Raw genomic sequence first — 25,668 nt, forward strand, 5'->3', positions numbered from 1 at the left:
ACATGTTAATATCTGCTCCAGCTCGCAGTGTACATGTGCTGGATTGGCCACTAAGCTTTTCTTTTTTTTTCACCTTATTTCTCTCTAGTGAAGCTCGGGAATCAGAACCACAATCACTACTCATTCAGTATTCTTATTTTTTATCATTTTATTGGCGATAGAAGCTCTTCTTGAAAGTTTATCACGTTATGTTTTAATCATTTTGAATGATTTTCTTACTATTATGATAAAACAACTTTAACTTTCCCATAGAGATACATGCACACAGCATACATGCTCGGGTTTTGTGCTAACGACTGACCAGAAAACACAATTGGAAGGCGCAGGGATGTGGTCTACCTACAGCTGTTAAATATATAATCCATCTGTAATCAAATTTGACAGTTAATCAAGTGAGGCATTTGTAATGCAGACGTTTGGACAGACATAACTAACTCCATCAGCGTTTGCATAATAAATGTTTGATTTTAATGATGTTTCTATTAAGCATCCCCGCTCACTTTACAAATGATTTGAGGTGTCTGCTGTTTATTTGTTTTTCAGGGAGCTATAGATTGTTGCTAGGAGCAATAATTATGATGGGGTGAGAAGTGGAGGGGGTCAGCGGAGAAGGAATTTAAGGGAGAAAAAAAATGTAATTACTTATAGCTTGGATGATTTTATTTCTAATGATATTCACTGGTTTCACATGACAACTGCCAAAACCCATTGGAGAGTAGCGTAGAGCAAAAGAGTCTTTTTTGATAGCAGACAAAGGGGACTATCATTTACAGAAAGAGGGTTTCACCAAACCAAGAGGGGAGAGGGTGCAAGTGACACATCAACAAAACGTAGTGGGCTTCCTGTATGGGCTCCTGACACGAACAAAGCCTGGGACATGTGTTCCATCTCTTCAAGCTGAAAGAGAGAAGATCCAGCCTGTAAAGTGCCAATTGTTCCTCCTAGGTCTGCATCTGAGTGTGTATGACTGAAAACAAATTCGGCCCCTGTGTGTGTTTTAATGTGAATATGCATTTTGTGTAAATGTGCACACACTTACGGGCGAGTGTCTGCTTTTGTGTATATTATACGTATATTACAGCATGTGCAGTTTTTATCCATTTGTCCCTGTATGCGTTTGTAATTGTACTTACATATATTACAAAAGGCTGTCGTGATTATTCAACACATTTTTATTTACCAAATCACAACAACAGAGCGCAATCGCCTCATAAGGAGTTTGGTCAGGACAACCTTAAGGTCACATTAACCTAGTGGGTGTGTACAGCATGTATGTTTGCTTTAACCAAAACTGTGATCTTTTTCTAGATCTAACCATAGCATGTTGGTGCCTAAACATAATAACACATCAAATGCAAAAAAAAATGAAGTAGAGTGCAATTTGAAACAACAACCAGAAGAAAAACTATAAAAAACAAATAAAACAAAGGAATTTTGTCTCTTTTTTGTTCTTTGGTTACAGCTGGGCTTTCATTGACAGTGATGCCAAAGGACACCTTGTACATACGTCTAATATATCAGCAGCTGCAACAAAGTAGCAGTAAATCACTGACGTTACAATATTATACAGAGAGACTTATACTCAGTATAAGAAAAATTATAAATGTTACATAAGAGACAAGATTTCGCCGTGATGCCACTTAAATGCACATAACAAATTCTGTAATTTAACATAGTTCTAGGAGGAAAAGCATAAGTTACGGTAATGGAATGGCTATTTGTTACTGAGAGTCACTGCAACATTAAACAAATGCCTCCTTTTACATGTCTATGATGTAGCAGAAGAAGTAGTTAACAAGTGTGTAAGTTTAAGAGAATGACAGTGATTGATATGTTGATCTTTGTAATAAAAAACATTTATATATCATTTATTCTCTATGGGCTTAAAAGACATTTTTCATATCGCATACATACTACATTGTGATTTAGATATTAAGGCAGATTTTCCTTTCTTTTCCATATTGCGGCCTTTAAACCTATTTTTGCAGCAAAATTAAGATACAATAAGTTATCTTTGAAACAGTCCTCGGAAACCATAAACTTTCACATCAAAAAATTATTATTATTATATTTTAATGGGAAACTTCACAGATTAATAAGACAGAAAGGCAAGCGAGCACTTTTTTTTTTTTTCAGTTTAGTCTCTCTACTGTGGCATTCTCAAACCATTAAATTCCAAGTATCTCTCTAGAGTTGACGTTACATCTTCTTGTGTTTATCTAAAGGATTAAATTCTCAGTGTATCTACACAGCCCTTCCAGACATGGATCACAGACTATTACACACTCATTCTTCCAGATGGATGTTCCTGTATGTGCCTGAATAGGAGCAGTGCCACAAAAGGTTGGCCAATTTAATTACGTGTGCGCACAATTGTCCCCTCCTTTCAAGGCCCAACACCTAATCATGATACTGGATGTGCGTCTTCATTTCCACTGTGTCTCCCTTGCTTTCCAGGAGGGTCAAGGGCTTCACCGGTTAACCGCTTTGACGAGGTACCCTATATTGTCTCTTGCCTGGGAGAAAGAACCCTTCGTCTCGTTTCAGTGTCAAACTTTAACCTTTCTCAACTTTAATTACACTAAGTAAGTTTGGAGTGTGCCACGGTGCTGTCTGGCCAACTCAGCTCCATCCCAGCGTTGATGGGAAGCCTGCATGTGTGCCGCGGCCCCCGCTGCCACTGACACACTGATGCTACACAGCACTGACGCTGATGCTGATGCTTGCTTTGGCCTGCTTCCTGACCATGCAAACACAGCCACCCCTGAAAATCTGCTAGTGTCCATCGGAGCTGTGTTCAAATAGCATTTAGTAGATTTCCTCCAATGTTTGTTTTCAGCTCAACAAATCCGTATAATATGTTTGTCCACATCGTGGGATGCCACTTTGTTTAATGTGTGGATGCTTAATATTCATAGATGTATATTAAATGCTAAAGACCTTGTGAAAGCACTTAGATACAACACAAGTGCTTAATTAAAGTCATACTTTAGCCATCCTGAAATATGGGAAGACTTAATTCCTTCACCTTTTTATAATGCATATCTGCACTGTGCCAAAAACACCATTTGGTATTTCTGTTTGTGTGTTTGTGTGTGTGCGTGTGTTAGAGGGGGAGAGAAGAGGAGATGGTGAGATGAAGAGAGGCAGAGCTTGGGCATGTTTGCTCATTACTCATTCCTCTGCAGGGGTGAAATGGCTGTTTTTTCCTGTTATGTTGTCAAAACTTCCACTTTGGTAATAAAGCAGATTTTCTCAGGGAAGTTCGATTGCACATTAAGAAAAATACATGTATGTATTTAGCTGTGTTCCTTTTAGTTCGAGTAACATGATCTGCATCTGCGTGTGAAACTGCCCATTCATCACTGGGCTACCATTGAGAAACTATTCTAAGCAAGTAATCTATAACCTTATGAAATGACTGAATTGACCCAGAAGAAAGAACAAGTGTTCAAGAAGCAGTTTAATAAGAAGCTCAGTGAAATACAGGACAACGTATGAAAAACCTGCATAATCCCCTTGCTTGCACTTTGCCCTTATTTTTAACACACATGTTGAGTGCTTGACTCAGACAGTTCGATCGATTCGCAGGTTGTCGATTGTGCCACTCACATGTGCACCCTTATGATAATAGGCCCTTTTAGAGTCATCTGATTCTGATGATGAATTGGACTTCCATAGTCAGCCAAAAAGGAGTTACTGTGGTAACCGCATGGCTTGTCAATCACTTGCAATCAGCCTTTTCTCTCTGTTCATTGCTTGATGCGTCAAGATTAGGACCTTCTCCGTGGGGGGTTTCAAAACACTCAGAGGAAATGAAGAACCATGTGGAAGTTCTGCGGCTGATGTTTGGAAACTTTGCAGAATGTGACCCTTCGGCTTTGGCGTGCCTGTAGCCGAGAAGAGCTGAAAACTTGACTTTGTAGTGACGTGGCAGTACGTTGCGCCAATTAATACCGCAAGCACAGACAGAGAAATCTTTTTCCCTTGCAGCTAAAACAAAATCTGTTTTCAAAAATACAACTGTGCTCTGATGTTTTGTTTTAAACCTCTACAGTGTGTTCATCAGCCAAAGAGACAGCATGTGTTTCTGACCACGGGCTTATAATGAAATGCCCACCTTAAAAATAGAGGGCCATTTAAATGCTAATGCTTTGCATGTATAAAGGTGAGGTAAGGGTTTGAAAATGTCCCACTCTATGCCCGTCTTTGAAGATAATCACACAATATTTAACGCAAACTATTAGAAGCTGTTTTCAATAAGACAAAAACAACACTACGTGTTAGGTTTATGTTGATGGGTTACATAAAGTTTGTTTTCCTGTCTTGTGGTTTTTCTAGAATAACTGTGGGCTTAAGCAACTGCGTGCTTTTTTAATTAGGTAACATTTTACCATAGCACACTGGCAGCAGTTAAACATTTAGGGGAAGTGCAACTAATTCGCTGGGCAGGACTATGAACTGTGGCATTACATTGTGGAAGAAAAGGAGAAAAGCCATATAACAGAAGCACAGAGGCTCTAAAGATCTTAATTCCCCATTAGTTCCTTATTCTCTTCAGTGACAAAGACAGGGTCCTTTCAGTCTTGTGTTCCCTTGCATACCAAAGTCATTCAACAGAGGAGACCTTTAGCAAGAGCAATGCTCTATTCAAGCCATGTTAATTACAATTTTAAACCATTATTTGTTTCAACACCTGGTTAACCTATTCAGACCTGTTTAAATCCTCTTTATTATCCCAGGTGTGATGGGAAGCCACTAAGGAGTGAAAGGTTCCTGTGTGTACGAGGAACATAATCAAGCCAGCACTACATAGTCTTGAATAGCTTTTAGGATAAGATCAGATGTTACACACTCCAGTCCTCAAGTAAAATGGTGCTAGGTGGATTATGTCTGAAAAGAGGATTTTGTCAAGCATGTGTCCTCAACTTTTCTTTTTTGGCAGTAACGCATCATGAATAGCGTACTGCTTCTTCAGCAGCTGTATTAGAGCTAGAAAACTCAATGGAAGGCTTAAAAGCAATTGGCTTTGTTGTACATTTCTGTGCATATATTTGTGTTGCAGTTAGAGGCTTTGAGACTGAGAGGCCATGCTGCGTCATGAGGATGGATGGCGTTTCTATTAGAGGACGTGGTCACAGAAAGGTCTCATCTTCTAAGCTCCTTTTCTTTCTCCAGCTCTCACCTACTTTGAAGTTGTAGTTAGTAGTTACACCATAGTCCTCTGTCCATTATGATGTCATTAACAAGGCTTTACACAGGAACTTGACCCCTGTGGTGTCTTTGTTGCCATGGCCACTCATGGCTTACCTGTCTTAGGTACTTGTTTGAGGATGATCCTATTTCAATAGGAAATATCAACAGAGTGGCATAATGGGACAACATGATGAAAATGGGTAAAAGGAGAATATTACACCGTCATGAGAGCTTTTTTTTCCTGACTTCCCTCAATGCCTTTTTCTAATTTCCTGGTCCACCACCTACATCCACAATGGCTAGAGGCTGTTTGTATACACCACCTACTGTGTGGTTCAAATATAGTGCAGACTTCAATATAGTAAAGGATAGCCACACCAAGTTCTGATTAACGAATTAACACCCTCTAATAACCCTTCACCATCCTCCCTTAAACGGATTAAGTCTCCTCTCGAACACTTTCTTTTGCTCAAAATTTAATTAAGATTTAGATTTGGTTAGAACATGCCAGGACAGATTCACACTGCATTCATGATGTACTTAAATTAAGGAGCAAAGCATCTTAAGCTGCTTCACCAATAATTAGACTATCTCCTTTTGTAAATGGTATCTAATTATGCATTATCCCTGTGTAATTCAATTTCTTTGTAATTTACAGCACGGATACTGAGACCATCTATTTACATTTTAAAGGTCATCTTCCCTCAGTTTTTTTGGACTCGTATTGAGTGCAAACCTTTAAAATACACACTTTTTTTTTTATAGATCTCTAATAGAGCTGCAGTTCATCTACAGCACAGGCCCAATTAGGTGCCATTTTAACCCTCAGCCATCGCTGAGAAAACACTCTCAGTTAGAAAAGAATCAACGGCTACTTCAGAACAGAGAGCAAATAAAGCTTCATGGCAAGTGTTTACCTACATGACGGGTTACCAAACAGTATATTTCTTTCTTTTATGTCTATGTTGACATTTGACCTCCTGAGGTTGTTGCCCATGTATTTGTATAGTGATTTAAAACAACAGAATGTCCTGCCCAGTGTTAATTTACTCAAAGCAGCAGGGGATTCTGGCCTGGCCACTGACCATTACACAGTAGGACAGGGGTGTCCAGCTGACTGTCCTTTTAATCGACAACAGCAGGCCTAAGGAATTTAACAGCATGGGATTCTCCTTTTTTTTTTTCCTCCAGCAAATAACGTTTATGGAAGATTTACGAGTTACCGGAATTGTCTGGGCATTCCTTCCTTTCAGAAGATTCAATTAGCAGCTGTGAACATCTCGCTTAAAGTGGGTGATAAGACAATTGAAACAGTCACCTAATTATTTTATCCCTGTGCAGTGGAAAGCCTCCCCCGTGCTGGAATCCCTGGCCTTGGCTTGATGACATGAAGTAAATGGGTTAAAGCAGCAGGGGTGACAAAATAGGTGGCTCTCCCGTAGATGTTCCCCAACATCTAGCACCTTTAAAGTGAATCAAGGATCTGCAGGATTGCCAATCTATTTGATAAGAAAATATAGGCAGTAAGGTGAATCAAATTACCTACTTTATATGCACATTTATGAGTAGGCTGCACCTTGTAAGGTCAGATACTATACAGGATTTACATGCGTATTCCCCATAGTAATGGCTGTTGAGAGCAGGCCAAAGGATGCAAGGTTGTGATAAAGAATTGACTGATTCCTATTTCAACTATCAGCCCATATGGAAGTTTCAAAAGCTTTACTTTACCCCAAGCTGGCCAAGAAACACTTGGACTAAGAAGTCATGTGAACAGTGCAGAATAGTAGCAGGAGGCCACAAGCATGAAGTCTGTCCTGCAGCCAGGTTTTCCCCCCTTGTTTGTAAATTAGCTGTGAGTAATGGATTCTGGGAAACTGCCCTGCTGCACGGTTGCTCCCTCACTACCCGTCCCACCCTTGCTTCCCTGTCGGGATTGCCTTTCCAAATCTGTCCTGATGTTCCTAGTCTGTCAGGAGCCGCCCCAGGGGGCTGTGCGATAGCCCGCATGGCCTACCCCCTTCCCGTCTCTGGGTCCAAGCCAACTGAACCGTGTAAGTCCCTGCCATTGCAAACACGGTGACCCCAAATGGGATTGACATATCGCAGACCGTGGACGCTAGGCCACCAGTCCGGTGACATCAGTTTCTACTGGTGGTAAGAAAACGAGCAGTATGACGTGATCACATATCCAGTTTGAGGGTGTTTACTTTGATAATTGCGTAGAGAATGTCACTTCTGCAAGTATACAAGAAAAATCTAGGCTAGGGTCTTTGGATGATGTGTAAACAACAATTTAGCTAAAGGAAATGCTTTTAAATTCACTGTGAGTGAAATCTGCACTGTATGGAAATCAAAGAACATGCTCAATTTCCTCATTTCCTCTGTACTGCTACACTTATCCTTAAAGCCTTGGCTATGACTACCACATGGGTCCCCCAAGCGCACATTAGAGAGCCTAGGGGGGTCCCTAAGTGTCACCCATGAAATCAGGATGTTAGGGTATGAAAAACAGGGGAGGGACCGCTAGTAATTCTCATTATTGTTAAATGTTCATCGTCCCTGGTGTTGACTTTGCCTTAGTCTGGCTCCACTGCCAAGAAACAACATGACTACTACACCCGCAGTCTGTTGTAACGGATACAGATATGGGGGAAATCTTCTTAAGTCTAAGTGTGACCCTAAATTAATTACAGCGATATCTGGCAATTAGTTGTGCAAATTTTCCTCACCACATCCTGCTGTAAAATTGTCAAAAAAAGAGAAAGAAATAAAATCAACTCTTGTGAAAGATTAATAATGTTATGGTGATAAATCCTATATTTTCTAATTCTAATTCCTAAGGTCAGTATCAACTTGTCAGCAATTAATGTAAAGAAGGAACTGCAGCACAGCCACATCATTAACACTGTGACCCATCCATTCTGCAGCTTTGATTGGCAGAGAGAAAAGAACTTCTCAATGGCAGATTTTTGACTTCCATAATGGCTTAATGTCTGCGTTTGACAGAGATATTGGGGAAAGAAGAGTGACTCTTTGCGCTTTGGCGTGGCCCAGAGGCTTTTTCTGTCACAGCTGATGACAGTAACTTTCTCCATGCAGATTAAATTGGTGTTTACAGATTTGCCCTGGGTGTACATTTTTCCCCCTGCTGGGCTCCACTGGCTGATGATGAGTCGCAGATGAGACCAACCGTTCTCGACACTGGTGCTTATGCTTCCATCACACAGAGCTCGTAGTGGCTTACCAAGCATAAGGCACTGTACTGCCACACAGTGCTTTCCGCTCTGGCACAAATGGTACAGTATTACCAGCTATTTACATTTGCAGAAAATGTGAGTGCTGCTGCTGTTGCGTCTGTCATGCTGTACTTGCTGCATGCCAGAGCTGCCTGGCCAAGGAAGATGAAACGCTGCTGAGAAAATTAAACATCATCAGTCATGATGTTGACTGTAGACTCGAACCAAAGGTCCCATAGAGTTACAATAGATATCAGTGACTTCCCAGTGCTGTTTTACTTCTGGAGTTTTCACAGCTGGTCAGTAAGAATGTGCTCAAAGTTTAAAGACACAGTGGGTTGTTTTCACAGATGCCTTGGGACCCCACTTCAAAAAGGAAAGCAACTTGCTTTATGGGGAGTAAAGTTTGGGCTTCATACTCATGGAAAACTAAACAGATATACATACAGATTTCCACTATAATGTTGATTACTGGTGCATGGATGTATACATATGTTGTTTGCAGGAGCAGCGTGAGATGCATAGAGCGGCATGGCACGTGATCATATGGAATAATAAGTATTTGATTAGTGAGGCATATTCAAAAGCATGGAATAAACAGCTGTGTAGTCACATGGCCTTCCACTGTATGAAACACTAAAAGTGATAAGCTATTGTTCCAATGGCACCATGCAAAATATTAAGTAGTTTGCTACATGCAATTTGCATTGATTAAACTTTAAAGGTACAATTGTGGGGCAGGGTATGGTGATTGCCTCAAGTGTTTGATGCAGAGTATTTACTCTGAGGGGCACTTTGTTAGTACTAATTAACTGCAGTAAAGGAAAAAAGAATCAATGAAGAGAATAGTTTTGACTACCCTGGTCATAACAGAAAGGCTTAATCACCATAAAATAGCCACTCCTGGTACAAATAGCCATATTTCATTTTATATTTTGGTTTGCATGCGCCACTGGTGTGTTTTCTTTAAAAAAACAAAACAAAAGCATATAAGTGACGCTGGTGAATATTGGCATCTGTGTGCACTTATTAAACCAGTTATTTTTTTATAGATATAATTAACACTTCTTAAAACTTTTAAACCATTGCCAAAAAAGTGTCAACGGCCGAGCAGAGAATATACAGAGCAGCACCTATGTGTGTATTCATTTCAGGTTGTAAACAGTAGCCTCTGAGCACTGGGTTGTTATCGAGTTGTGGCCCCCGGCGTAGGATTGATCCACTTCAGTCCAGCAGCAGGGGGGCGGGAGCTCTGGAGGGGCTCAGCAGGGCTCCAAATCAATAAGGTTAATAGATGTGGGGGCCACGCAGTCAGAGGTGTGCAGCCTGGCATTTTCGGTGCCAATGAGGAAAATTCCTGATGACGAGGTGTCTCTTTTGGAGCCTGCATTAATGTCAGTCTGATTACCTGGAGCCAGGATGTCAGATACAGTGGAGGCTTGCTCCTCGGCCATTAACCGGAATTAGCTTTACAAGGAGACCCTTCAGATTGGAGACTTTAACTTGCCACCTCTTCATCCGCTGTCCATTGAGAACAAATTGCCAACCCCTCCCTCTTTTTCTCCTGACTCTATTCTTTCACGCTGATTTCTATAATGCCAACAGTTTCATAATCACTTGATGAGTAATTTCCTCTCATTTGGGATTGGGAGAGAGAGAGAGAGAGGTTTCATTTAGAAGTTTCTTTTTTCCCCCCCTCCTGGTCTCAATTTTACGGTATTTCTCACATCACGTTTTTCTTAAGAGCATAATTGAACAAGAGGAGAGGGTTGAAGGGGGAAGAAGAAAAAAATGATTGCGCAGTGCAAAAATTAAACGTTAAAAAGAGTCACGACAAAAATTGAAGGTGGTTAAAATCTTGTTTAACGGACAAAATGGAAATTAAAGCTTTTTGTTAAAAGATTCGCTCTTCCACATTTGCTGCCGGACTTGGCTATCGCTCTCAGAGTCTAAACTGAATTTCCTCTTATTATTTATTTTCGGGGACAATAAGCTAACAGTTCACAGTAAGTCTTTTGTAAATTTTCCTCACACAGAAAGTTTGTGCTTAGCTTTCCCACACTGTGATATCCACTAGACTATTAAGATTTCTGAATAGGGCCCTTCAGTTTCTCGCAGACTTACAGCAGAGTTTGAATGGCGAAATGCAAATGAAGTGCTTGCTGATCCATTCTCTCAGTACCTGGCTGATGTCTATGTAGAAAGCCAAGCATCTGAGTGCATGTCTCTGTGTGTGTGGATGAGGATATACAGACCGAGGTGAGGCTGGCCAGCAGCACACCTGCAATTAGCCATGCACCTGCATCATCTGAATTAAAGTGCGTGAGCAGAAGTCATGCTGGCTTCACTACCCTCAGCCCCCCTAAACAAAACACTGAAGTCATTTGCAATAAAAGAATCAGTTGTCTCTCTCTTGCCCCCTCCCTCTTTCAAAAGGACCCTTTGCATAGGAAATCAGTTGTCTCTCCCTTCATGGACATCATGCCGTGTGGGCTCCCATGGAAATGAGTTTTGGCATTGTTGTGCCGAGGCACCCCCCCTCTAATAAATTGAGGAGGATTAAGGGAGAAGAATGTAATAAAGGATAGTCATTTCATCATGACAGCCATTTTTAGAGGGGGTTGGGGCAGCCAGAGATTTAAAGGATAATCAGCCCCGGGTTTATTTCCATAACATGCATTACAATCTGCTTCTTTGAACTTTGCTGCCACTTAGGTTACTAGATTTGTACGAGGAAAAAGAGAAGAAAAAAAAAAGCACTATTATCAAATGTTTAGTGTTGGAGGGTTGAGTGACATATTAGAGACATCTGAGTGAGTTATTAAACCGTTGTGGCTCTTGGAGATTATTATGCATTAATCTAAGTACTTTGAAGTGTGTGCGTGTGTGTGTGTGTGCACGTGCTTCAAGAGTGGAATTATAAGCATACATCTCCTAAACTAAGGCTGTAAATGATATTTAAGAGTCTCGCATCTTCTCACTTTCAAATTTATTTCCCTGACTTCTTATTTATATGCAAAGAAATGTCTTGTTCAAATAAAATAAACCTCAAGGGGCTAAAATATTTACTTTAGTCTGATCACGCTGCCAAGTTTTTCTACACGAGTATTAGTTTTCATTGATCATGAAGTCAGTGTCCAACCAGCCCCTGCTAACTGTTTGTTTAGTCTCTGTATGTGATTGGAAACACTTCAGAAATGGTGACCAGCAGCAGGTGAAGGGTGCCTGAGCTTTGAAGTCTGTGTTCCTTATTGATCCCGTGCATATTCTAAAAATCAAAGAAGGCATCAAAGGCATAGCTAAACTCTTTAAGACTCTGCACACACCAAAAAAGGGCACCAAAGACAGCATGAACAAGCAAAGCAGGTGGTGGCTGCTGGTTGGAGCACTCACACCTCCAACTCCCGTCACGGCCCAGACAGACCACTCAAGGCTTCTATTTTAATGTTGGACAGCAGTAAGGCTCCCACTTTGACTGGCACTTCTCTCTCATTGGAGGACAGAGAGGCAGCTTGGAGAAATCTAAAGCTCAAACGAATAACCAAAACCACTGCAGAGGACAAATTACTCGAATATAACATTTGCTGCTATAAGTGAATAGAGATACTTGACAGTTAAGTATTACAAAAATGTAAAACAATAAAATATGGTGTGCTTTTATCGGCTGAAAATTCTTTAGAATTATTTTTAAACAGTATCAATGAAACTCTGGAAATTTTAGTAGTCCATTATTTGTAAGCAAAAATGATGCAACATGTGCTGCCAAATTTCATAAACGTAATAAGGCTAGTGGGCTGTAATTACCAGGAATGTCACACAAAAAAACAATAGCTATGATAGGTAGCATGTGTACAGTGTAGAAAAAGGTACTTGGATAGTGATTTGTATTAAAGATCATTATCAGATTAGAGACTCATTTGCAACAGTATTGATGGCAACAGTGCCGTCTTCACCTTATGTAGTTTACCCACAACTTCCTACAGCCCATCTCTTCTCTAGCAGCTAAACACATGAACAGCAGCACAACCAACTTGACAAAGCATCTTAAAAAGTGACACTCTGGTCTGTACAAAGATTTTCCTGTCATCAGTATAGCTTCTGTTTCAGCAATATCAAAGTATTAAACAGTTGTCGTAAACATTAAGCTGGCCGGTACACGTGTTAACGTTAGCCCCATTTATCTGTTTTGCAATTACCCACATTAGCTGTCTTTTAAGTTATCATTAAGATAGTGACTAGCAGCTATGGCTAATAAGTAAACAATAACATTAATGTTTGAGCCAGACAAGATTAGTCTTGCCTGTCAGTAACGTTAATAGATTAGAGAATTAGTCCTATTTCAACAGGATATCAAAACTGTTTATGTTGAAAAACTATTAAGTTCATTATAAAGTGGTAGATTGAAGCTGAGAAAAGTCTACCAGCAACTAGACCGCATCAATGGCAACCTTACCAGGACCTTTTAATCAGGAAAGTATCACAGTGCTAAGTCAAGGGGAGGACCTAATCTGCATGTATCAGTATTATCGTAATCTTTATTTTTTTTGCTGTTTTTATTTTTTATACAATGAATTTCTATAAGGATGCATTCGGGTCAGTATCTACCTTCTGACAACTGGACTGGAGAATTTGAACCACCAACCACCAATAAGCAGAGGACAAAGCAGCTCCAACTTTGTTTCTAACCCCAATTATTTTTTTTTATCTGTCATTAAATTTCCTTAAAACAATAACAAGAGGATGAAAATTATTTAAGTATTACTTAATTATATAGACCTAATTATAAAAACAAAAGAACTTTTTTTGTAGTATTTGTCGTGTTAGTGATATATATATATCTATCTATCTATCTATCTATCTATCTATCTATCTATCTATCTATATATATATATATATATATATATATATAAGAAGAGTTGGGCAGATCTAATTTTGTGGCTACCAATCTCTCTGACAGCAGACTATACACAGAGCCATCACCTCAACAGTCAATGGCTCCAGTATTGGCAGAATTGATGACAGCAACGCAACAAGGTGGAGACTGCAATCGGAGCATCTCTGTGACACTCCAAGATAAATCCACACTCCTTCAACCTCCAGCTCCCCCTCTGATGTATGCCTGTCCTCTGCTCTCCTTGGGTGCACATGGGAGTTATTTGAGCCTTTCTGGGACCAGCGGGAAACAACGATGCCACACCAGCTCACTGTTGGATTACCCTCATTGCGTGAGTCTTTGGCCTCTTTCCTCTTGTGACGACACAGGGTCGAGTTTACGAGAGACTGATTTAACTCATTCACCGCAGTCCACTGCCACTAGCCACATGCCTGCCAGCCCAGTGATTCTAGTACAACACTAAGTGGTCCTGAAATGAGGAGACAAAATGCCTCTTTGACTCAGTTCACAAAGATTTAATTTTTTAGGGGCAATGATGGTTTGATTTTATGCCCACCACTCTCTGGGGAGTTAATCCTAAAGAAATATAGCTCAGAGCACTATATGTAGCTCCTGTAGTTCCATGTTTTAGAATTTGTGCTAATTTGCTTACCTTCATAGTAGACCTGACTGTGCTCTGGTGCCTCGTGGTGCCTTTCAAAGCTAAATCTCAAGTGACAAATATTAAAGGTCAGAAAATGGGTTAATGGTTATTTTCAAAGCAAAAAAACCCCCCAATATTTCCAAGTCTAGCCTTGTTAAAGGTAGTGATTTATTTAATGATTTTCTACAATTTACCTGAAATGAACATCAAATTCTGGTTATACTTGGTCAAATAAGTAAGACACGACCAGTGTTAAACAGCTTTTTTCCCCATTTACACGAGATTACTTAAACATGAAACCCAACAACAGGATCGGTACTGCAATGGGCAAGTAAACAAGCAACAAAGAGCACCTTAAGAGACCCCAAGTGAACCACTAAAATATTGTTTTTTTAAATAGTTAAATCAAGAAACAAACATGTTTTCTTTCTCCCACAGCTATCAAAAAGGGGTGTTTTATATCCGTTTCTCAGTTTGGGTTGTTTATTTGCTACCCGAGCCTTGATGGAGAGCACTCTACTTGATTATCAGTTCAAACTTTACTTTGAAAACGTTGTGCAGTGCCATTTTTTTTCCAATTGAGAAAACTATGCAAGTGCATGACACACCATCGACTTTGTCATCATAATGAATGAATATTAAGGCTGCTTCATTTGACCTTAAGAGTTTCAAGTTTCTACTGGAAGTCAGTCGAGTTAGAAAATACATTCTGATTATAATTTGATTGTCTAGAAATAAGTTCCACATCCAGAAACGTGCATCTGAAAATCATAACACTAAACTTTTTTTAAAAACCTCTTCTTGCTGATTGTACATAGATTGAGATGGCTGATCTTTCTCGTTTTACGGGGTGGAAGCTCAAGACAGAAAAAAAAGCAAAAAGCTTATCCTGCCTTTTCTCAAGAGACTTAACACTAATACGTACAATGAACCTACTGACCCTTGAAAGCCCTCTTTTTAGTCATTGTAAGGATGTCATGTTTTTATTGGCTTTGTTTTTTAAGTGCTGTAAGTAGTCCGTACAGCAAAATGTCTAACAGAGGCATCCCACTGATGTCCCAAGGGACACAACATGAGTAATGCTCTCACATTTACAGGGCGAACAAGGGATACACTTTGCACCGGGGGTTCTGATCATGCTATTTTCAACAGAAAGTTGCAGACGTCTTCATTCCAATGCCTTTTCTTTCCTTTTCGTCAGTATGAATTTCTGGTGGACATTTGGTGGAGATTTTCAGTAAAAAGTATCACTGATTCTTTGGGAACAAGTGAACATCATCTGTGGCTGCAGTCGGATGTTTCCTCTGCTTTGATGTTTCTGATCCGTGTCATGTAATTAAAACCCAAATAATGCCAAGTTAACTCCTTTACAAGGAGGATGAACATTAACTGGAAGTTTTGGGGCAAAAACTCCAAATAAATCATAGAAAAAAACTTTCTAATGAGCTATGAATTGCAATTGTGTTTGACATAAAACGTGCAGTTTTCAACATATTTGTATTTCTTGACATACTTCCTCCACAGTGTTCCAGCTCACGGCAATGAGAATGTTTAGAAATGGTGTGAAAAAGTCTGCTGCTTGTGGCCAAAAGAATGAACTATGGCAGACTGGAGATTGTGAATAGCCCTTTTACAGGTCACAGAATCCTTTCAGCCCACTGACATTGTTATTATCTGACCGTCATAGATGGGCCTAATTAATATTCTAATCATATGCCTCCGGAACATTGTAAGCAAAATTATCCGCTGAGTACCATTTGCTTATTCAGTTAGTTGTTGACTCTGTTGGTGAGAAACCACCACTTTGGGAAAAGTGAACATTGTGTAAAGGCTGACTTAAACTCAAAATCTATATTATTTCACTGGTGTGTTTATGGAATGACACAAAGTCAATCAAAAGTAAGAATATCTAAATTTAGGAGGAAACTTTGGGCTTGTTAGTTTCGCAAGCATAAAGATTCTTTGAGATCTGATTTGGGGATCTTGTTAACAACCACTGGCTTTTTGTTGGGGCGGCGTGCAGCAGCAATATGTCTTACTTCTTCAAATTTAATTGACAGAAATCCTTCCAACTCTTATTATCATGATTCACTCATGATAACTGTCTTTCAAGTCTTCAAACTCTTGCAAGTACCCAGATAATACAACAGCCCCTTTTGAGCATTCCACCTTTGTATTGGCGCCCAATATTGGAACTGTATTTTAATAGTTTCTGAAGTGCCTACAAACGCCATGCTGCAAATCTCCATCATTATTGCTCCCCGTCTTCTCTGTGGGGAGTTAGGAGAGTTATGGAGTGTTGTGACGAAAGAGACCTGAAGTCGACAGACATCTTTCCAGGACGCACAGTCTCGCTATGGAGCGCCATCAGATGGGAAAGTGAACAGACTGAAATGCTAATTTCCACACAATGATAAATCTGCAGTATGAAATTGTCGGTACAGAGCTCTCGCCCCGAGGCTGTGCGTTATTGCTTTATTCTATTAGTCAGTTATTACCAGCAATCACAGTCAACCCCCACTGCCCCCACACACAAAGGCCCTTTTACATTACATTTATCAGGCGTTGTACAAACGTTGAAAACATATGACGGCAGCCCTGAGAGCTGCGTTTCCTCTGGGGCTGGGGGCCTCTGTAGAGGGAATGGAGCTCCAGCTGGCCCATAGTGCATCTGTTCACTGGGCTGGCCGGCAGTGACACCATGAGGGCCACTTGCAATCTTCTCCATCAAGCTCTCGCACATCCTCCTAAAAACGGCACTTGTTAGTTTTTATTTATGTACATTTAAGGATCTTTTGAAAGCGACGCCGTTTAAGGCTCAGAGTCAAGTTTTCAAAGTGAAGTGTGAATGCTGCTGACAAATATAAGTTTCTGCTAATGCATCTGTGACAGCCACCTGACTCTGCACTTCTAATTCTGGTACTTCTTCACCCAGATGTTCAGCCCCATGCCCTCTCTTCAAGTCCTCATATGGGAGCACCAGCCTGAGGCTGTTTGCATCACTATCTGTAGAGTAATTACCATACTGTTTTATATAATGCCAAGGCAATAATAGGGTGATAACATGCAATTAAGTAGTGTTCTCTGATTTGGACATAGGCAATCTTTCCTCTCTGCAGCCCTGAAGATAAAGTGCCCATCTCAAAATGTCAGATTGCAGCGGCTTAATCTGATTATTTTCAATTAATATTCATGTCTCTATCCTGGGATTGTTGCCACTATTGACAGTGATAAATTGAGATAAATTCGAAGCCAAGAAACTCCATTTGGTTGAATTTAACTGGCTATACTTTTTTTGCCACTCACTCCCTTCCTGGTTTTGCTCCATCTGTCATGCAAAATGAAGGAAATATTCCAGACCTGATTTTTCTTTTAGGATTAGGGAGGTCTTGAAAGGAGCGAAATACCCATTAAAGGGTGATATGATTGTGTCATATCATTTCCCCACTTTGCAAATTTCCTCTGAGTGCTGTTGGAAGGTAGCAGGCATCCTTGGATGGCAGCTACCAGGGGGATTGGTGTTTATAGCATTGCCCAGGAGAGTATTGCCTGGGACCTGAGAGATGGTGGCTTACAATTTTAGCCACTCTATACAGATGATTTTATAAGTGTCACTGAGTAAAACCAATACAACAGCGCTGTCAAAAATGTTAAGTTTCTATGTTTTCAGTAAAAATTTACATTTGTTACAAAGACAGCTAATTTTTATAGAAAGAGAGACCTGAGCTGCTGTGGTGAGCAGGCTGCTCAAATGGGCAGGCAGATCCGTCACATTTGAGCAGATTCTTCCATCTAGCCTGAGGGAGCGTGGTGCTCACCGTTTGAAGATTAAAACATCCACTGTCATTTCCTGCTCCAGTGGTTGCTTTACCAAGAAGACTAGAGATATGAATTGTATTTTCCACCCCCTTCAGAGCTGATTATCGAGAGCCAGGCCTTTCAGTGGCCTCCATGTTTCATGGTGGTCTCAGGAACAAGCCACCAAAGAGGCGGAATTGGAGGGGTGCAGATCAGCTGTGTGTTGTATTTGTGTAAGCCATTGTTCCAACCAAATACAAAAAGGTGAAGCATGGCTAAATCCTTTCTACTTACTTGTGCGGTTCTTGTGTGTTTGTGCGCACAGCCGCGTCCATGTGCCTCCCTTCACATGCATATGTCTGTGTCTGTTTTTAATGTGTGTTGGTCTATTGGTGAGTGTCTGAATGTGGTTGTTGGTGTGTTTAGACCCTCCATTTAGTCTTCCCCTTAGCCCATCAGTGCGTTGTCAGCAGCACATCCAGTAGAGAGAAAGGCCGGGGATAGGACTAGGTACCATAGTGGGGGGCTCTAATAGAGCCATCAGTCAAGTGCCTGTCCAGCCGACCATACTACAGGGCGTTAGCGTTAATGCTGAGGCGCATGGCGTAAGCGCTGAGGAGCAGGGCTGTTTGTCAAAGGGCATCCAATGTGAAGGAAGTTGTTAGTTAAGTGTGTTTGCCCTGTCACATAGCTGTACGACTATCCCGCTGGAACACCTTTCTGTGGCAGCTTTGGTTTGTTGTCAGAAAGGCCAGAGGATGGAGGGTAAGCTAGCTACACTTTAATGTGTAAATTTTCTGGTTTATTATTTATTTTTGGCCAGAGTTCACATCTAGTGTGTTTATGGAAGCATATATGAGTGGATGGATGACCGTTCGACCGTGTATTTGTATCTAACATATGCACACTTCTCTAATGTACATTTTATCCAGACTGTGAGTGCATTTTAAAAAGTTATTATTGCTGTTGTTGTTTAAAAAGAAGTTAATCACTCCCTTACTTAAGTAGCTATTTAACGAATAGGAAGCATTTTAATAACAATAGCTTTTTGTCAAAGAAAAAAAAAAAGATTTGAGGACGTGTTTTTAGCTCTGTGAACTATGATGGGCTTTTTTTTTTTAATTGTTTTACGGTAATTTATAGACCAACCATTTAATCTTATTCAATAAGGACTGACCGGCAGTCTGTAAGTTAGCACAATATCATGCTCTTCCATTTATTTTTTCCAGGTTTTTCAAAGACTCCAAACACTGCAGTCTTATTTATGCTGATGTTTGATACTTTGGGGAAGTGTGCATTGAGAATATTAACATTTGAAGGAACTATGAAAACATTGCTCAGCGCTTTTTTGATGAGCTTTAATATCATGTTACAAGACTTAATTAATAATCTCAAATGGTCATTACCAGAAGCTCTAATCATAATCAAGGCTGTAGCAGATATTCTTCTGCTGTTGTCTGTCTATAGTAGCATGAGAGCTATTTTAAGGTTGGCTAGAAATGCGCGTGTGTTTTTGTGTACGTGTGCAAGCCACTCCCTGTGTGACCTTCTGGAGTGTGAGAGGAGCCACAGTAAGTCACACACTGACTCTGCATGGAGCAACAGCCAGCACTGCCCACTCTGCATCACAAGATCAGCATATCGCTCCACTTCTGCTGCATCACAGATCATCTTTCAACACATTTTTTTTTTTTATTCCTGTGTGTCATTTTAACCCTGAACTGTCCTACAAATACTTCTTTTCCTGTTTATATGATTAGCACACAGTCTGGGACTTGTCAAATAAGGAGATGAGAGAACAGAAGTGAGATTGTTTTGGAGCTATACTGCCTCTCTGCAATATAGGTTTTCAGTATGTGAAACCATACTGAAGCATTATGTTTCACATTGAATTGTGTTTAATGTATTTCTATAACACACACATATATGCCAGCTAATTAGCATTATTTCTGAAAAAAGTCTCACCTGAGCAAGCCATATGTTTTTTCCGACACACTTTACAGAAAATATTTGTAACATACGGTTCATCTTGACGCTTCTTTGAGAGGAGAATGTTGCCTCGGGCTGAAATTGAAATAGCTCAGCTGTTTCCAATACAACAGCTCTGTTTTAGCAAAAACAGAAGTCGAGATTTAAAGATAGCACATGTTGGAGCATATAGATCTTATGTTCACATGGGACTTGCTGCTTGTTTAGAGACTCTCTGATCAAAGCCACCCCTCCTGAGAATGGCTTTATTAGATTTCACACCTTCCCCCTAGGAGTCGGGGAAAAACACAAAGCATACTTTTCTACATCAATAAATATTCATTTTCCTCTGAGATGGATCCCTTTTCAAGTTTTTTTTCCTCTTTTTTTTATTAAATTGCAGCACATTAGGGTTTATCAAGGCAGCGTAATGGCTATTTTGACACAAATAATCAAATCCTACAATCTTTTTAAGCCTTGTAAAAATCATCCCGCATGTTCTGACCCATCAAAACGAAAAGAAAGAAAAACAAACCGCTACCTTCGTCTTGATGAACTGCATTCTCATCAGCATAATGACAGAGGAGGAAAAGCAATGCCATCTTTTAATTGGCTGGGATTAAGTTTGGATTGAGAAGACTTTTTGGTTGAATGAGATCTGGGCATGCTGCCAAATGAATAGAAAATGGTGTTCTCTTCCTCTCGACTGGTCATGGCACTCCCTCGTCATTAGGAGGAAGTGCATGTGAGCCTTTCCAGATTTGATTTTAATAATGCCAACGTCTTCATTTTGCCTCCCAGCCTCCTTAAATGGTAAGTTTGGGGGTAAATGCAATTCTGGCTTGCCTTTCTCCGTTTAGGATCTGCTATAAAAACACGTCGCGGTTCGTTTGATTGCCTGCTCGAGAAGTATCAAGCATACAGCAGGACTGTTTGCAAGCAATACTCTGAAATTGAGGAATTGTATTGGCTTTCATGAAAAAGTTTAGCTTCACTGAAGGGTGTTAGAATCGGGTGAACCTATTGCTTTTGGGTTTTATGCTTAGTTTTTAACAAGTGATAATGTCCAGATCTGAAAAATTAAGCTCACGCTGAAGTGGCAAAAACTGCAGTTCCTCAATTTGCCACTTGAGGCTTGTTCCAAAACCAAATAAATGCCTGCACACTCCCACTGTATAACGTCCAATTTTATAGTCGTAAATAAAGATGTTTAAAGACTGGTTTGGCTAACTTAATTCTTGTGTAAAAACTGTACTAGTTGGTGACTTTGTTTTTCGGTCATCTGTTAATAAATTTAAAACATTTAAATTGCATTATTAGAGGCATGTTTGCTCTGAGTAAAAAAGCAGCTGCCGGCTACGTGTCAGTGCAGCTAATAAGAGACACAAAACAAGGCCTCCCATTGTGTTTGTGTTGTTGATGCTGTTTGGAGAATTTTTTTTAATACAATTACCTCACAAAATGGCTTAGACTGGATTCACTCGGCCTTTAATGTGTTCATTTCTCAGTCATTTTAAATGTACTAATGTCACAAATTGTAGAACTGAATCATGAATCTGCTGCTTTGCGTAGAAAAAAAAAAAAACAAGAAACTTCTTAAGTGCCACTGCAGGTTTCAATCAGACAGATCACATTTATTTAGCACGGCTGTTAGCCAATGAAATCACATTGTGCAAATATCCTGAGAAAGCAACATGGTCTGCTGTGCGTTCCAGCAAAAAAAATAAAAAGTTGATCATTGCTGCGAATAATCAGCTTTTGTATATGAACAGCTACCAACAATTGGCTTGCTTGGCTCATGCTAACTGCTAATCGAAGCTCAACAAACTTACCTCGTAACGATTGGTTACTGTTGCTATAACGATTCCACGAGCAAAAATACTGCTCCAAAAGTCAAGAACAAGCACTTAACCAATGCATTCATGTGAATACGAAGCTGCTCATCTAGAATTCTTTGCTGTAGTTTTAGTGAGTAAAATTCCATTTCATTCTTTTATTAGCACATATCTTTCTGATGCACATATTAAGTCCCTCCATGAAACTTATTTACCCAGTTGGATAAAACCTCAGTGTCATAACTGGTTTGGTACAATATTGATGTCCTTTCCACATAGAATAAAGGTCATTCAGACAAAGTGAGAAATATAAATCAGATTATTGCAAAGAAGAAAATTGATGCATTTTTCTTTGCTTTTTTAAAAACACTGACAACTAACATGGTTAGTGCATTATTGTGAACAGGCATCCAAACAATGACTTCTCCACATACATAGATAAGTTTAAGAAAAAGAAATAAACAATTTCAAGCTAATTATAGTTTTTGAGTTTGACATTTGGTTTTATTTGTGGGATGATGCACCTAATTCTTTGGACACTTCAGACTGCAATAATCTCATCTGTCTGCGAGATCCATGTCATAAACTGCAGAATACTACAGCGCACAAAGGAAGACGATTAACCCAGTAGGCTACGTGATACTTTTTAAAGGTGTGAGGTTCCGACTTTGAATATTTTGTTTTATTTTAATCTACTGTATAAGGAAATAGTAGAAAACACTCACTGAACACAAACTTTCTCTTGCTACAAAGTCTAACGAGGACGTCTAGTCTGTGTTTCAACCTTGACTAGACATTGGGAAAGGGCTGCCAGCTGATGGTTATTCAACGTCTAAACATTCACTTTAGAATATAAAAAATGGCAGTGTTGAAATCAGGGCTGTTTACATAGTCTACTGTTTACATATACGTATATTCTGTTACATTACATCAGCTGTAATTCTGCAATGGTCCCTGTGGCCAATTACGCTACAGTATTATATATATCTTATTTATGGCCACATGATTACCAGAGTGTTTGACAGATAGTGCCACTATGTCCCCGTTTCACCATTTCAAGTGCTGGCATTGTCAGCATACAAACAAACAGGCAGAGTGCTGTTTCCTGCTCTCCCCAAATGAACCATCTGGCCTGGGAGCCAGCTAAAGCCAGAGGTTAGAGCTCCATTTCCCTCCCTTCTTGCCACATCACCATGACAACGGATATAGAAATCACACTGTCTCCTGGGAAGAAAGCCTGGGTGACACCACACAGTGGCACTTTTGTGGTACATGAAGAGAGCAGGGTTCATTTAGGTGAGCCGGTCAAGGATGAGTATTCAGTCCTCTGAAGAGGAAAGATCAGGGTGGACAGAGAGGGAGGGGGAAAAAAAAGAGGCCTTGGTCAAAAAGCTGTGATGCGGCTCCAACCACTGAATACTCCAGCCAGAAAGAGAAAGGTGACCAATCCATTTATTCCGAAAATAGCCAGCAAGTTTATCAAGAGCCAGGGCCTGTCCGCAGGTCTTTAAAAAACACAAAATCTTCTCTTTTTTCAAAAATATTTACCGGCAATTTGAAAAGTAACTGACATTAGACCATGCCAAAATATCTATTTGGCTTTTGGCCACAGAATTCTCTAACTTGTATAAAAGGGTTATACAAGACATGAGAGGCCTCTGCTGGCTGCTGAGGTCCTAACATCTGTCGCATTAGTGGGAAACAAACCACATCCTACACGAGGGACTATGACATAAGAGGCATTTGGAGGAAGCAGCTACTGTAAAATAAGCAGAACAGCAGCATCTGAAATCCGAGCAGCTGTGTATAGTGTGACTTCAGAAGGCTTATTAAAATTCAATGCACACTCCGTTTGATGGATTAAATCTAAGAACTGAAAAGTCTTCTTCCTTTCTGTGTTTAAGAGCATGTGTCTAAATCCGTTCAATAAAACAGTCAAAGGCTTCACATTGTTCGCTGAACAATAAAAATCGATACCATTAAACACTTCTTTAAGAAACCCTTAAGTGTTTCCCGAGAGGCCTTGTCAGTTTCTATGTATCATATCTTTTTACAGTCTTGTCAATAAAACATTTGGAGGATCTTAAATTCTTCATTACATCTCAGAGGCAGAGGTCTCCACACGTCTTTTTTTCCTCTGTAGTTTTGAAGATTCGGGTAACTGATAGATCAATAGACAATACTCTTAAGAGGAGTGAGCATACCTTTCATGCAGCAGTAACTTGTTTCTTCCTGCGCCCCAGCTGTCTGGGGCATCTGTCCAATCAGAAGATCCCATAAGAAAAGCCCGACGGAATACAAGCCTCATCATTCGCTTCCTGAATGCATTCCAATTCCTTCACAGGCATATAAGCAATTTTTACAGTAGTTAAGCAGAGGTGGAACTGCTTCACATAATCTCGCTTAGACGGTCTCCACTGTCGGCCCAGTGACAAATCATGTTAAATCCCAGGCTGAGCTCAAGCACACAGTGGAATAAGCTTTTCTGTAGCAATAAACACCCGGGTACGGACAGCGCAAACACTTCTGTGATCAGTGTTATCCATCCTCTGAGTACAGCAAAGCATCCTCTACCCTGCAAGTCACAGCTTGTGGTAATGGATGTTTAATTTGTGTCTGTTTTCCATGGGCTCCTTTTTTCCCTACCTTTTAATGTGAATAAACTATAATTCTAAAGTAAAACAGCATGCTGTGACAGAGCCGTGTTGACCGTGAATTGGTGACGTATTCGTTTATGATTATCGGTTGTCTTGTTTGGTGCCCGAGGGTGTCAAAAAGTCAGTTAACTAGGTCAGTTAACTATTAACCAAGTTGGGTTATTTAACCTTTTTTTCTCCCCCTCTTTCTTTTAGCATCTGAACCATTGGTGTCCATGCCTAACTTGACACTAACTTGACTCTATGGAGCAGCTTTAATTGCTTAACCTTAAGCTGACCATGACAAAGTAGCCTTTTCAAAGTAGCCAACAGGCTTACTTCCACTACAAATAGCAATGCTGTGGTGAAAATAGCATTCAAATCCAGAAAACACGCACAAATACGCGAAACACAAAAACAGTATGAGGGTGACTGGACACACAAAAGAGCACATGAATTTTACAACCAATGGCGAGTCAAAGTTTTTAAACTAAACGCCTGACTATTCCTCTTTTTAAAAAAAAAAATTTGCATTGTTTAGCTCAAAGTCATGGCACTTTAAGCTGTATTTAAACGCAGTCCCTTTTTCTTTAAGCAATTGCCCATCTACTGATAAAGAATATCTATAAAATGTCAGGAAACAGTAAAAGTAAGTAAAAGGCATGACATTTTGCCCTTTGAGACACTAGAAGGAGAAAATGAACTTTTTACCCTCACTGTTTGTGGTATTAATGCTGTGTGTACCCACAAACCTGTTTTTTTCCCCACTTCTGATACTGACTCTTGACTCTCTTGGACTTGAGGCCCTCTGAAGACTGTGGCATGTGGCATGCCTCCCAGCCCCTGCCTCATCACCCTTACTCCTCTCCCACCCGCCCCCTTTACCCCATCCTGTTTTGAGCTTCATCAAAGCAGAAGTAGCTCAAGGATTGCTAATGCTTTAGATGGTAGCACTAGTCCTAACAACCCTGAGGTTGAGGAATTCTTTGCAGCAGACTAAGGTCATTTTTTCTCCATTCTCTCCCCCCTTCTCTCCCTCACTTTCTCTCTCCATCTAACCCCCTCTCTCCCCCAAAATGCTTTTCTCTATTAATCAGAGCTCACAGCTCAAACTGGTCTTCAACTTCCTCCCCAATCCTTGCTAAGCCTGTCATTTCTGGCTATTATTTACTTTAATGGGCTTTGGCTGATCCCTGGCGAAGCCTTGGATCTGAGAATAATGCGGCTGAGGGTAGCAGACCCAGACGCAAGTGCGGGGCTGCCTGTAGATTAGCTATGGCAGATGGGCTTTACAGGGGCTTCCTGTGAGCAGGAGTGTTGATTGAGAGGGCATAATGAGAGAGGTGGTGTCCTCACAATGGACCCAGCCACCTCGCTGCACCTCTTGGGTCCAAACAACCCCACCGCCCACCCCCCCATTCTCGAAGCCCCTCAGCACTCTCCCTCTCCACACTCTCCC

General features: G+C 40.4%; 2 protein-coding genes and 1 long non-coding RNA gene across 3 annotated transcripts in view; 1 reads left to right on the forward strand and 2 right to left on the reverse strand.

Annotated features, from left to right (window-relative positions):
- Positions 1-25,668, reverse strand: part of zic4 (zic family member 4) — a 110,186-nt gene that overhangs the window by 50,559 nt on the left and 33,959 nt on the right. The window lies entirely within an intron of this gene.
- Positions 1-25,668, reverse strand: part of LOC109203561 (uncharacterized) — a 75,158-nt gene that overhangs the window by 15,951 nt on the left and 33,539 nt on the right. The gene's annotated exons all lie outside the window — the stretch shown is intronic.
- Positions 13,359-25,668, forward strand: part of agtr1b (angiotensin II receptor, type 1b) — a 56,590-nt gene continuing 44,280 nt past the window's right edge. The window contains exon 1 of the mRNA XM_005448891.3: positions 13,359-13,660. Within this exon, the coding sequence (XP_005448948.1) occupies positions 13,624-13,660 (37 nt within the window). The 5' untranslated portion in view covers positions 13,359-13,623. The remainder of the gene's footprint in view (positions 13,661-25,668) is intronic.

This window comes from Oreochromis niloticus, linkage group LG9 (genome assembly GCF_001858045.2).
Source record: "Oreochromis niloticus isolate F11D_XX linkage group LG9, O_niloticus_UMD_NMBU, whole genome shotgun sequence".
NCBI classification, from domain to species: Eukaryota; Metazoa; Chordata; class Actinopteri; order Cichliformes; family Cichlidae; genus Oreochromis; species Oreochromis niloticus.